Source organism: Oryzias latipes, chromosome 4, assembly GCF_002234675.1.
Source record: "Oryzias latipes chromosome 4, ASM223467v1".
Lineage (NCBI taxonomy): Eukaryota > Metazoa > Chordata > Actinopteri > Beloniformes > Adrianichthyidae > Oryzias > Oryzias latipes.
This window is the reverse complement of record NC_019862.2, coordinates 30540129-30553071: the sequence shown is the minus strand read 5'-3', so window position 1 is coordinate 30553071 and position 12943 is coordinate 30540129. Positions and strand designations below refer to the sequence as shown.

The following is a 12943-nucleotide window of genomic DNA, read 5'->3' as shown; positions in this document are numbered from 1 at the left end:
TATGATGAGGACATCTGTAGAAAATTAAGCTCCCTGCTGAGCTCTCAGTACCGGGGATGGGAAAAGGGGCGGGGTTGCACTACACCATTGGTCCTACCCACAACCCTTGAGGAGAGTTTCTAACAAACTACGGTCACTGTCCTGGAAAAACGATTCTTTTTGGGCTAAAAACAGAATATACATAATTAAAAGATCACAGCAGGCTTTGAAAATAGATTTTTTTAATTACTAAAGTTGAACTTTAAAATTAAAAAACATTACAAAAAACATTAAAAGCAAAAAGTCACCATTTTTAAAGATTCACAAGTGACTGAAGTTGGACAAATTACTTAAAGTAAAGCAAATATTTTTAGTATTGAGATTTTGTTCTCAAGGTCAATTTTATATTTAGTTTTTCTGATTATGTTTAGGATCAATAAGCTATATTTCTACAGGGAACAAGTTTAACCCCAATTAAAGTCTATTAACCTTAAAGAACAGCAAGTGATGCAACCGCAGGAAGCAAAAAGCAGCTGCTGTTCCCCAAATCATGAAGAAAAACTGAATATATTCATGAATTTATTTAGCTTACATTTATGTTTTACTTTTGGATCAGTTTACTATAATTGTTGATCATTGATTTGAGAACGGGGGGGGGGGGGGGGTAAAAACATAAGCAAAAAGTTTTCTACAAAAAGGAACTAAACCTTTTCCTGTGACTCACATTCTCTGTGCTGGAACATCTAAATTCTCAGGCCTGAGGAGCAGCTCCCACAAAAACCTCACGCGTGACTCTAGAGTTCAGGTTCGAGAACCAGAACTTCACAAACAGACCGGAGAACCACTGACCTGACCAGCTCCGCAGAACTCCATCCCGGACATCTGAACCACTCTGCCAAAGCTGGAGCCAATCACCCTAATGAGCTCCCTGCAGCAGGTGCCGCTGCGCTCCTCCGGGATTACGACCAATCCCTGTGAAGCTCAGGCAGTGACGTCATCATGCTGGAACTAAAGCCCGCCAAAGGGGGTTTTGTTTTTGGTGCACGCGACATCCAAACTGCTGAATCAAGAAACCTCTGTGACAAACCACGTGACTTGTTTTAGGTGACATTTAAAGGCTCCATAGACTTTTCGTACCTGTCATTTACTTTTCTTAAAACTTTACTATTTGATCCTAATTTTATTCGATCCTTGTAATTGTTATTTAAATTATTTTAATGTTACAACTATACTTTAATTTTTTTAAATGATCTGACTGCATGACTTTATGGTAATTTTCTTATTTTACAACTTTCCTTTAATTTTTAAAAATAATTATCTGACTTTGCATGACTTAATTCTAATTAATAGACTTTTTCCTATGAAAAAAGAGATGAAAGTTGTGCTAAAGCATGAACTCACTCCAAAATCCTGGAAAACCTTTTATTTTTGTTTCATCGTGTGGATTTTACAAGATGTCGACTGTTCTGAATCAAGTTTAGTATTAAAAGAACCATCCATAATCAGTGGAACTAAAACGCCTTTGACTTTTTACACGCGACGTCTCAGTCTTCGATGGAAGATCTAACAAGCAACACTTAAAACAGAAAAAAGGATGTAATTAAAAGAAACCAAAAAGGCCGTGTCAGCAAAAACTGAAGCATCTTTATTCTAAAAAAAACAACAAAAAACAGATCAAGCTGAACGGAGACACGAGGCGTTTGGTGAGGTCAGGTCCGTCAGTCCAGGTAAACATTTCTTACAGCTTTGAAGACGTTCTCCTTCACACCGTCAGTGTTTGCACGGCGTCACAGTGGCGCCCAAAGCAGGAAGTGGGAGGAATCCATCAAAAATGGATTTAAAGTATGACATAAACACGCGTAATGTACAAAAGCAGGATGGCCACATCCACGAGAAATGACCGTCTGACAAAGTCCGTGTTTCAGCAGATCAATAACGCCGCCCGAACGCTCCTCCCTGCAGTCCGCCAGCACCGCCGCCGCCGCCCGGCATCATGGGATTTGTTCTGTTCAGGGGTCCGGACAGCGACTGAGAGGCTCCTGCGTTCATGTAGCCTCCACGCCTGAGGGGCAGAAAACCAACACATCATTCTAACAGGCTGTAAATGAGGGGGAGGGCGCTTTTACCGGAAACTAGACAAAAACTCACCCCGCCATTCCTCCACGAGCCATGTGGCTCTGGCCCGGCACGGCGCCGTCACGACCTGGAAGCGTAGAAAAGTTGGAGCTCAGACATGTTGCCTAAAGGAACTACGGCAGCTCAAACATGAACGGGTTCTGCTTGGATCTGCAAACCTTGCCAAGGCCGGTCTCCATCCATCTTCCGACCAGAATCCCAGTCACGGCCGCCATCCCTTCAAAACAAGACAATCGTTTTTAGACGTTCCTGCATCTGAACGAGGCTTCATACAGGCCCCACCAGCAGGGGGGGGCGGGACACTCACCTGGGGTTCATGCGCTTGTCATAGCCCCCACCCCAAGACTCCCTGCTGTGTCTGTCTGAAAAGTGCTGAAAGCAGAAAGCAGCTCTCGTGACTTTCACACACAAACAGCCAGAAGACGCAGATGAGTTCAGAAGATTCGGTTTCTTACCTGTCCGTCTCTGTCGGGGCCCATCCCCCGAGGATTGTCTGCGAATCGGCCCCGGTCTCTGTGGTCAAAATCCTGGTAGCGATCCTGGCGGCCGAAGTCGGAACGGCCGTAACGGTCGTCCATGGCCATGCGCTTGTCAGGCCACTCCTCCTTCCTGCAGAGAATGCCGCATCTTCAGCATTTCTGGCGACGACGGCGAGGCCCACCGACCCGTCTCGCCACCAGACCCCGACCTCCGCGTCTCAGCTTACCTGCCCTCCATGTCGTACGGCCTTTTGAAGGGGCGGCGGTCCTGTTCGTAGCGAAGCTGCTCCTGCTGCCGCCTCAGCTCGTCGCGTTCCCTGAGAATCCTCTCCTGCTCGCGCCTCCTCTCGTACTCGATCCGCATCCGTTCGCGCTCCAGGAACTGCCGCTCCATGCGGTCGGCTTCAAGGCGCTCCCTCTCAGTCTGACAGAGATCAACAGGTGTTGACATGAAGAAAGTCAAGTCGACTCTAAACGTTCTCACCAACTAAAGAACAACCAACAAGTGGCCGCATTTTACCTCCAGCCAGTGTCTCTTCCGCAGCAGGTGCTTCTTTTCCTCTCTCTCACGGAACAGACGGATCCGCTCGCGCTCGCGGTCCGGACGGTTGTCCCGATCGCTGAAAGAGAAAGCATCGAACACAGAGGATCAGGAATCTAATGGATTGTGTGTAGCAATGGTGTCAGTGGAAAGGACGCCATCACTCATCGACTAGAAATGAGTATTGGAGTGTGGCTGACGGGAGGTTCTTACGTAAATCGGCGGCGTTCCCACTCCCTGAGCTCCCTGTCGAACTGCCTCTGCCGCTCCAGCTCCCTCTGCTTCTTGATCTGATCGAATGTCAGGATGTCTTTCCTTTCTTTACTGGAGGACTTACGATCGCGGCTCTTTGTGCTCTGCAGGAGTTAAAAAAAAAAAAACATTCAAGCCATGAGCATCGGTGGATGACTTTGAAACACCTGAACAGCTGAGAGTTTTTGTTGACCACGTCCTAATATGATCAATATTGCATTTTATATGGTGTCGATCAGCTTCACCCAAGGATTTGTGTATTTAATGTTCACAACAGGGAAACGCAACTCTTGTGAGTTCGCCCCGCTATCACTGTTTAAAATCTGCAAATTCTAAATCCAAGATTTCCCCCACAAATTGCTTCCTGGTGATGCTCGAGGAGTTAGGAGGCGATAGATTTAAATCCCTGGGAGGGGTTTAAATATGTAGCTTTTTTTGGGTGGGGGGCATTTAAGATGGCAGCCTCTTCCCAAGTTCAAAGGTCAACAATGCTTTGGTTGCGATTGTAGATTTAACTTGTGAAGGATGCTCCAAAGAAAGAAGCTTTTTTCCTCTCATTCTGTGCAGAAATGGTCCACTTTTCACTCGTTGCCACAACATGGCCGTCAAGTCGTAGGTCCTGTGGAACTATCCCATAATAATTTCAAAGCTTCCTTTGGATGTTCCGGATGTACGCGTTTTGGTTTCGTCAGAGGATTTTTTTTTTTAAAGCCACATTCAATTTTGGCCCCAGTTCCTAGAACTGCATCTAGAACCCCACCGGGTTCTAGGCGCGTGCACATTTTGTCAAATCTCCGCTCAAAGGCGCAGTCAGAAGGGCTGCAAAACGACAACAATAACTGCAGCCCCGTGTAAAAAAAGAAAAAGCTAAAACGTTGATGGGGGGGCTTTCCTGCAGAGAAATGTCATAAATTGAGAGTTGAATTGTGAGGGAATCATTTTAAATTTGGACGGCAGTGCTCACCCTGTCCCGGCTCTTGCTTTTGGTCTTGACGCTGATAACCGGTTCTCCTTTGGACTTGTCCATAACCACAGTCCTCTCGTTTCGCCCTGGAAGGTCAGAAGGAGACGCCTGTTCAAAAATGTTCAATAACTTATCACAGGCCTTTGCTTTTAAAGTGAGGCGAACCTTTGCCGTCTCCTTCTCCCTCAGACTTTTCTTCCTTTCCATCAGACCTGAAATTAAACAGGGGGGGGGGGGGGGCCGCATTAAAACAAACAGAAAATCTTTCCCGCCTTCTTCAAAATACCAGATAAAAGATCTAAAGCTGGGTTCCTGCGTACTTGGAGTCGGTGGACTGTCTTCTCTCTGTGCCGGACTTCTCTGCAGGCTTTTTCCCCGCCGGCTCATTTTTAGCCTAAAAATAGGTTTTTAAATTAATTTTTAGAACATTTGCCTTCAAAGTACAATCAGTTTTTTTTTTGTTTGTTTTAATTTGACTTAAATGAACAATTTCGCCCGCAAGTGGCCAGGACAGGCTCCAGCAGCCCCGTGACCCCAAAAGGGAGAAAACGGATTAGAAAATGAATAAATGAATGACTAAAATGAGTTTGATTTTTAGTCGTTATAGTCGCATTTAAATGAATCTGTCGAGGTTTATAAATATATTAGTCTGAAGTCTTTCATACACAACCAGGCGCTCCAGACGATAAATCTTCAGCAGGAAATCACTTCAGAGATGTCTTTATTTTTCTTGGATATGAATGCGTATCAATTGAAGTGATCATTTTATGAATCTGTACATGAATCCCACAGAAGAACAGAAGCGTGTGACGGCAGTCAAAGCTCTCACCCGCTCCACAGAGATCATCTTCCCGTGAAGCTCGGTCCTGTGCAGCTGGCCGATGCATTTGGTGGCCTCTTCAGAGGACGACATGGTGACGAAGCCATAGCAGCGAGCGCCGGGACTCTTGGCGTTGGTCACCACCTTTGCTCCGACCACCTGCAGAAGATGTACGTCTCCCTTTAGCGAGCGACGCCTGAGGGGATCTTAAGCTGGTGCCGATGAGACCAACCTTTCCGTATTTGCTGAACAGACTTTTCAGATCAGTCGCTCTGGTGGTGGAGGACAAACCACTGACCCACAGATTCCTGCTACTCGCGGCAGCACCACCTCCAGCGGCTGCACACGCAGACAACTTCACTGAGCAACAAAAGACAAACAACTGGAACCACCCCAGAGAAGAAAGCAGCTCACCCTTTTCATCCTTTGACTCGGCCTTTCCATCTTTGTCCTCGGAGCTAGAGAGAAGGACAGCGAGCTGTTAGCATCTGAACGCCCCCCAGACACGTCTGCACTCCTGTTTCTGAGCCACATACTTCACTTTCAGCAACCATTCACATTCCAAAAGTGCAGTGGACTAAGCAGAATATGAAGAACTTTACCATACTCGAGTAGAAATACATTACTCATTAAAGAAAGTAAAGTAGGAGAGCGTTAGGAATGACATGAACACACGCATGTGAAGAGCATCTTTACCTCCAAAAAGCATCCACATTTTGCTAACACAAAGGGGCCAAAGCAATAGAGATAAACCATTGTGGTTTCTAGTATACAGAAAACGACAAACCTCTTCTTCTGATCGTCGCCCTCAACAGAGGACGACTCTTTCAGGGCTGAGTCCGCAGCAGCGCTCTCTTCCGTCTTCTCATCCTCACCCTTCTTAGACCCCATTTCTGAACCAACAGTTTCCCCTGTGCCGCCCTGTTTGCTTACACTAACAGCCTGCGAGCTTTCGTTTTCAGCGACAAATGTCTCTTCGGGGACTTTGCGTGCGTCCCCAACCTCTTTGGCTCCAGTCTCCACATTATCCTGGTCGCTTCCCACATCTCCACGGGCGGCGGCGTCAGCCTTGGACACACTGTCCTCCCCTCCAGCGGTGGCAGCTTGCTCTTCTTCGGGGCCCGACTCGTGGCTCTGGTGGGGCTCTTCTTTAAGCGGCTCAGATAAACAAGACCCGGCTACTTTGTCATTTTCTACGGATTTAACAGGAATAGAATGGCACATAGTTTAATCACTTCGGAAACACATCAATGGGTAAAGGAGGAACTGGCAAGGCCTGGATTAGGAGCGCCATGACCACTGGCCTGTGCTCCGAAAGTTTTAAGAACAAGACCCTAACGAAGAGACTGGAAGAAAACCCAAAAGCTGGAGGACAACCGAGCAACTAGGAGGACTGACGCTTTCGGTCATCTTCCAAGGTGAGCCGTGTCACTCAGTTCACCTGTCTGTCCCAAAGCAGACAAAGAGTTCAGTGCAGAAAAGAGCCACATGGCAGACAGTGCGGCGGTCCGTCTTCTTTCAGCCTTTGACTTTTCCAGAGTCCTTTGTTTTGACCAAAACGTCGGCTTAAGTCCAGGGGCTTCGTGTCCTTAAAAAGTTGTAATGCTTTATAAATCTTTGGGGGTCTTCTTTGCTCTTCGTCTCCAGTAGCAACTTAAAAAGACTACAATCACCTTGAACAGCTGCAACCTGCCTGACCATAAGATGTTATTGCTGCCCTTGTGAATCGAACCGTCACCCACTGTCATGTTGGCACAAAAAACAAAACAGCAGGAAAAGTTTCCAGTGTTTTCAAGAGATCCGATCAATAATGGTTAACCAATCGTCAACACAAAGCCAGCAATTCCCTTTGGGCTTCCAGTCTCTCCCCTTGTTTTTTAACCAAGTCAAGTGTTTGCATTCCAAGTCCAACACCACGAAAAGCACCTCTGCCAAACTTTTCCCCCCCATAGTACCTGTTTGTTCTCCAGGCCCATCTCCGCCTCCATCCTTACCAAAGAAAAGAGAAAAAAAGTCAATTAGGATGACGAAAAACACACTTTGACTTCCTCTGCAAGCTTCAGCTACACGTGTCAGAAGACATACCATATTAGAGGATAAATATTGTCCATCTTCATCCTTGTCCAACAGCTCACAGTGGTCCAGCTGTTAAAACACACACAAAACATGCAGTTACTTTACTGTTTTCCAGTCCAGATACTCATTTCAAGCTCTAGTCTCACCTCTAAACCTCTTGCTTCTTCTGACTCAAAGTCGTGTTCTTCGTCCAACCCGGCAGCATATTCCCTGTCAAAATTCTCGGCACCATCCAGATGATCCTCGGCTAGTATGCCGCTGTCGTTCTCCGTATCATCTAGAATATTCATGTCAAGGATGTCCATGTCTTGCATGTTCTCTGGATCATCCAGAAGCTCCTCCTGATGGGGAACGTTTTCAACCCGTTAGTCTGTTAGCCACCATGACAGCGGCGTGTAAACTCAGAGGAGACGACATCCAAACGTACGTGTTCGCCACGAGAATCCTCCTCCACAGACCCGTCTTCTGTTTCATTGTTTTCAAGCGTGATACCTAAAAACAATAAAGGTTTTTAAACATTATGTCTCTGTCAAACTCACAACGAAAGAGCATATTTCTAACCTTAATTACAACAACTTTCACTGGAATAGAAGTGAATTTCAAAGAGAAATAGTGTAGAATTTAGCTGGAGCTGAGAAACACCTGAATTTATTTAAATTACATAATTATTTATAAGAATCTTTTCGAGTAACAAGAGGTAAATGAAGGCGTAAATGTGTCGTTGCTTACAGAAAACACAAACAGCAAAGTGCCTTTCTGTCACTAGAAGTGGCTTTCCAGGAAATTCACACCAAGAGTTTTATGATTTCAAACTGAACTTTTCACACAATGGTATATTTGAATAAAGATTATGTTTACCACAGTCATTAAGTTTAAACATTTTTTATATTATTCAGTAAATAAAATTAAAAACATTTATTTTTAAAAGAACACACATTTCTAAATCTGAACACATCTAAAACCCTGCAGGCGACTGAATGCATTCATGTTGGTTTCTACAAATGAGATTTGGTGTTTCTTAATAATATCAAATGTGAAAGAGTGCGGCTCTGAGAATTGTAGTTTTCTGTGGATTATAAACAACTTGCAGATTTATCGTTATCGTGATATCAGGCTGTGCAATATGCATATAGCAAAAGACGACGAACGTTGCAGTAAATATTTACCTTAGATGTGCTAAAAAAAATCTTGGAAGTGTTTTAACAAATCACATCAATCCGTTTATGCATTTGACCAATCGGATGGAGCCCTTTAATGTTAGATGGTGCCTCCTATGTAGAGTGTAATTTAAGTTATGTTGACTTTTATTCAAAATAAACGGTTGCAGTCATTTGATATTATTAAGAAACACCAAATCTCATTTGTAGAAACCAACATGAATGCATTCAGTCGCCTGCAGGGTTTTAGATGTATTCAGATTTAGAAATGTGTCTTCTTTTTAAAAAAGATTTTTTTTAATTTTATTTACTGAATAATATACAAACTGTTTAAACGCAATGACTGTGGTAAACATAATCTTTATTCAAATATACCAGGGGTCGGGAACCTTTTTGGCCGAGAGAGCCATAAACGCCACATATTTTTAAATCTAATTTCAAAAGAGCCATACAATAATGTAGTGTCCCTTTCCCAACTGAGGCACGGAGACTTAACCTCTTTTAAAGTTCTTTATTCTGGTTACTGCAGACCACAACAAACGCCGTACAATTAAATCAGCAACTCCTGAATCTCTCCCGCCGAGACAAGAGAGAGCGCTTCTCCCAACTTTATATTCCCCTGCTCCCGCTCCAGCCCTCCCATTTCCCTTATTTGGCCCATAGCTGAACCCCATTGGTCCAAACTACCTAACAACAGGCTGAGTGACAGAACTGAAAGCCAATCAGATCTCTGCATGATGCGTTTAGTGAACTCCAGAACTTTTAACGCGGCCCAACAGCCACCCAGTTAAACTCTGTCCGCGACAATATGTTTAAAACTAAATATACAAATAAATGTTTGATGTAATTTCAACAATTTTAAAGTACAATAAGTCTGTGGATTATTTTGAATAACATTGTTATGCTGTTGCTAATAAATGATGAGTATTTCTCGTGGTAGTTTTGCTGATTGTCTAGTCTGGTTATGTGGTGAGTTTCTGCTTCATGCAGGCGTTGAGACTTTAAACGTGATCGTAGGTCTGAAAGTTCTGTAGATGTGAGACAGACTGATCACATGCAGACGCGGAGCCAAACACACACTCACACGCTGCAGTGAGTGACGGGCAGCGGGTTTTACGTTTTTACAATCCCTGTGCGATTCACCTGCTGTGCCCCCCCCCCCACACACACACACACACACTCTCTGCTTTCTTCCTCACACATCCCGTCCCCGCTAATGCGCGCTCATTCTCAGAGACGGGAGCGCGCAGTTTTAGGCACGACAATTCACAGGTTTCCGGCTGGTGCAAACTCTGTGAAATAATAGATAATAGTAAACTGATAGTTTTCTCTCCAAGCACCGATACTACTCCGCGCCTCTGGCATCGCATCGCGCCCGAGAAGGACTGGACTAATGAAAAAAAAAGTATAATTAAAGATTTGTCTGCGAGCCACATGTGACCATCAAAAGAGCCATATGTGGCTCGCGAGCCATAGGTTCCCGACCCCTGAAATATACCATTGTGTGAAAAGTTCAGTATGAAATCATAAAACTCTTGGTGTGAATTTCCTAGAAAGCCACTTCTAGTGACAGAAAGGCACTTTGCTGTTTGTGTTTTCTGTAAGCAACGACACATTTACGCCTTTATTTACCTCTTGATACGCGAAAAGATTCTTATAAATAATTATGTAATTTAAATAAATTCAGGTGTTTCTCAGCTCCAGCTAAATTCTACACTATTTCTCTTTGACATGAAAATGATGTCTTTAGTTGTTTTGCTATTTGTTCATGTATCACAGGTTATATCATCATCGGCGGAATATTGATTACTAAAATCGCAAACCGTGCAGCCCTTCTGGACAAAACCTTTTCTCTCCACTACTCAAGACAGTATATAGCCTTCCTATTTTTGATCTTTCAATTCTAGAAACGATAAACACGTGGATATTTTTTTTTATTCTTTAGCGGTTGCTTTTTCTGTGTATTTTTTACTTAAATATTTTGTTTAAATTTTATTTTCTTTGTCATAGAGTATCTATGACGTTATTTATCTATAATGTTGTTGTTCTGAAGGTGACTTTATCCTCTTTGAATGCCACTTTTTTTGCTGTTTGTATTTCTGAATGTCTTTCTTGCTGCTAAAGAATTTCCCCATGATTGTGGGATGACTATAAAGTTGATCTAATCTAATCTAATCTTTAGGAACAGCAAACTCCAGGAAGAAGGCGTCTTAATGGTTTAACAAAGATCATGTTCCTTCACATCCTGCTTGACCAGAACACTAAACATGTTTACCTTCATTCTGAACCTGAGATTCACGCGTATGAATCACGGGGAGCCAATTGGGAGTCGCTTCCGTTAACTCTGCTCGTTACAACATAAAAGGTTACGAAAAACAAGTGGATTCACGGCTAATGAAAACTGAAACGGCTGCTGGCTGGAAACCTGTCTGGACTATGGAAGAGCCAGGCTGCCCCGAGAATGGATTGGAGGAGCCTTACCTTTGGGAGCTCGTTTGGGTGTAGCGTTTGCTCTTTTGGGGGTCGACTCTGGGACAACAACAATCTCGTCTGGATTGCCACCTTCTTCCTCAATAGCCTGTTTGTGCAGAAATGTAAAACCCGAAGAGTTGAGATTTTGCACAAACAAAAAAACGAGTTGCAGCCACTAATCAAATCAGTAAGGCTGCCACTAGCTTAGCTAACATGATGCAGCTGAGCTCGAGGCCGCTAAGTTAGCCCAACAACTAGCTTCATGCTTCGGCGTCTGTACACACCATTAAGACGAATGTCGACCTTAATTAAAACTTCATACATTAGTCAGATTTATTTAAATGCAAGGCAAAAAAAGGTATCTGACCTTTTTAAGACGCTCAGACAGCACGCTCTTGACCCCAGTCGTGTCCAGGTTTCGTTTCTTCAACTCGGCCTTCAAATCGATTACCCTCAGGTCCGTTAATTTTCGGACTTCGGCGTTCTCTGGAAGTTCCGCGTCTGCTGACGGGTTCGACATGATTTGGCCCGCTTATCTGATCCAAACCCCGGTGTCGTGGCAAACGGTAGACGTCCTTATTCTGCAGCACCGACGTTAGAGATACAAGCTAGCGCGAGTGCAAAATGGCGGACGCCGCGAAACAAGCTGCTGATACGGCGCATGCGCCACCTAGCTTCAGTGCAGTATTGACACAAACATGACACCAAACTGTGGAAGTAATTCTGTAGCATAATTAAAAATAGAAGTCAAAACGTGAAATGCTTTTTCATTTTCAAAATGAAGCTGCATTTTTTGACTCAAAATTAAAATGAAAAAGCTATCCACCAAAAAATGTTTTTTTTCATTTTCTTCTTCAACACTGCTTCTTCTGTCACTTAATTAAAATGATAAAGAAAATGGTATTTGACATTTCATTTTCAAAAAGTTCTCTGGTAAATGTGTAGCAAAATTCATTTAGAAATGTTTAATTTGACAATTGAAATGGATTAACCGAAGTGTTTTTTCATTTTCAAAATGTAACTGCATCAAATGACTCAAAATTAAAATTAAAAAGCAATCCTTCAAAATGCTTGTTAGATGTAAATATGTAGGAATTACATTAGCCTTTATTTTGTTCTGGACACCACTGAAAACACAAATTCATAAGATGGTTTAGAGTTTGTCAGATCTGCGTAGCAGCACTTTCGTCTTCGGCAGTCTGGAGCTTCGGATCGCAGGGCTTCGCGCTCCGCTATGCGAAGGCAGCTGCCCATCTGAAGACAAAGCTTGTCCAAGGGTTCAACGAACCGCGGTGCATCTGAAGGACGACCGCAGAAGGCGGGAATGCTGCTACGTAGTCCTGAGAAGCTGTGTACAATCGTCAGAAGTTCACAACCATCAGAAAGCCCTCTTCTCTGCCGCCAACACAAAGCTACACTGCTCCTAGCATGTCTGTGTCTGTTAGCAGCCGGACACACGGAGAAAGCACTGACGTCATCGCCCCGCCTCCCCTTTGGAAATGCTTATTGGAATTGAATAATGCGACAATGTTCGCAGGGTGGATGTTAAAATGAAAATACAATCCCCTCTTTGCATTTTCCTTTTAATTATGACACATAATAAGCCGTTTTTAATCAGAAAATGAAAAAGCATTTTGGTGGATTGCTTGTTCATTTTAATTTTGAGTCAAAAAAATGCAGCTTCATTTTGAAAATGAAAAAGCATTTCTGGTTTTGACTTTTATTTTTAATTATGCTACAGAATCAGTTCCATACCAAACCTGTCTAGAACTTTATCAGCAGTTTTAGCAGTTTGGAAACAGCTTTTCTTGTCTTTGCAGAAGTTAATGCATAGAACCCTGAAAAGCTGCAGTCCTAAAAAGTTTGAAGCTGAATTAAGGAAAACTGTAGTCAATATTTATTCATTTATGCTAGAGGTGAAACCATTCATTTTATCGATACGTATCATAATTTGTAGTTGGCGATATGATTCATAGTTGATTTGGTTCATTTTGAACAATCCGATTCACTAAGATGGATCCAGGACATCTTTAGGCCAAACTTCAACCAGTGAGACTCTGAGATAAA

At 43.4% G+C, this 12943-nt stretch overlaps 1 protein-coding gene across 1 annotated transcript; it reads right to left on the bottom strand.

Moving 5' to 3' along the window:
* Positions 1-1387: 1387 nt before the first annotated feature.
* On the bottom strand, positions 1388-11533 carry LOC101158935 (scaffold attachment factor B2). Its single transcript, XM_011474532.3, has 21 exons — positions 11244-11533; positions 10886-10982; positions 7675-7739; positions 7394-7588; positions 7257-7316; positions 7127-7160; positions 5959-6364; positions 5586-5629; positions 5404-5510; positions 5181-5330; positions 4672-4745; positions 4517-4563; positions 4352-4437; positions 3349-3491; positions 3115-3214; positions 2822-3018; positions 2571-2724; positions 2423-2487; positions 2274-2332; positions 2128-2182; positions 1388-2041 (listed from the first exon to the last, which is right to left on the bottom strand). The coding sequence occupies exons 1-21, from the start codon at positions 11394-11396 to the stop codon at positions 1909-1911; spliced, it is 2424 nt and encodes an 807-aa protein (XP_011472834.1). The 5' UTR covers positions 11397-11533; the 3' UTR covers positions 1388-1908.
* Positions 11534-12943: the final 1410 nt, after the last annotated feature.

Bases quoted from the DNA above. Each gene is read 5' to 3' on its own strand.
- LOC101158935 (XM_011474532.3), bottom strand. From the start codon at position 11,396: ATGTCGAACCCGTCAGCAGACGCGGAACTTCCAGAGAACGCCGAAGTC. The intron at 10,983-11,243 runs GTCAGATACCTT...CTGCACAAACAG, and splicing joins TGTCTGAGCGTCTTAAAAAG to GCTATTGAGGAAGAAGGTGG. The intron at 5,630-5,958 runs GTTTGTCGTTTT...CCTTCTCTCTAG, and splicing joins GGCGACGATCAGAAGAAGAG to CTCCGAGGACAAAGATGGAA.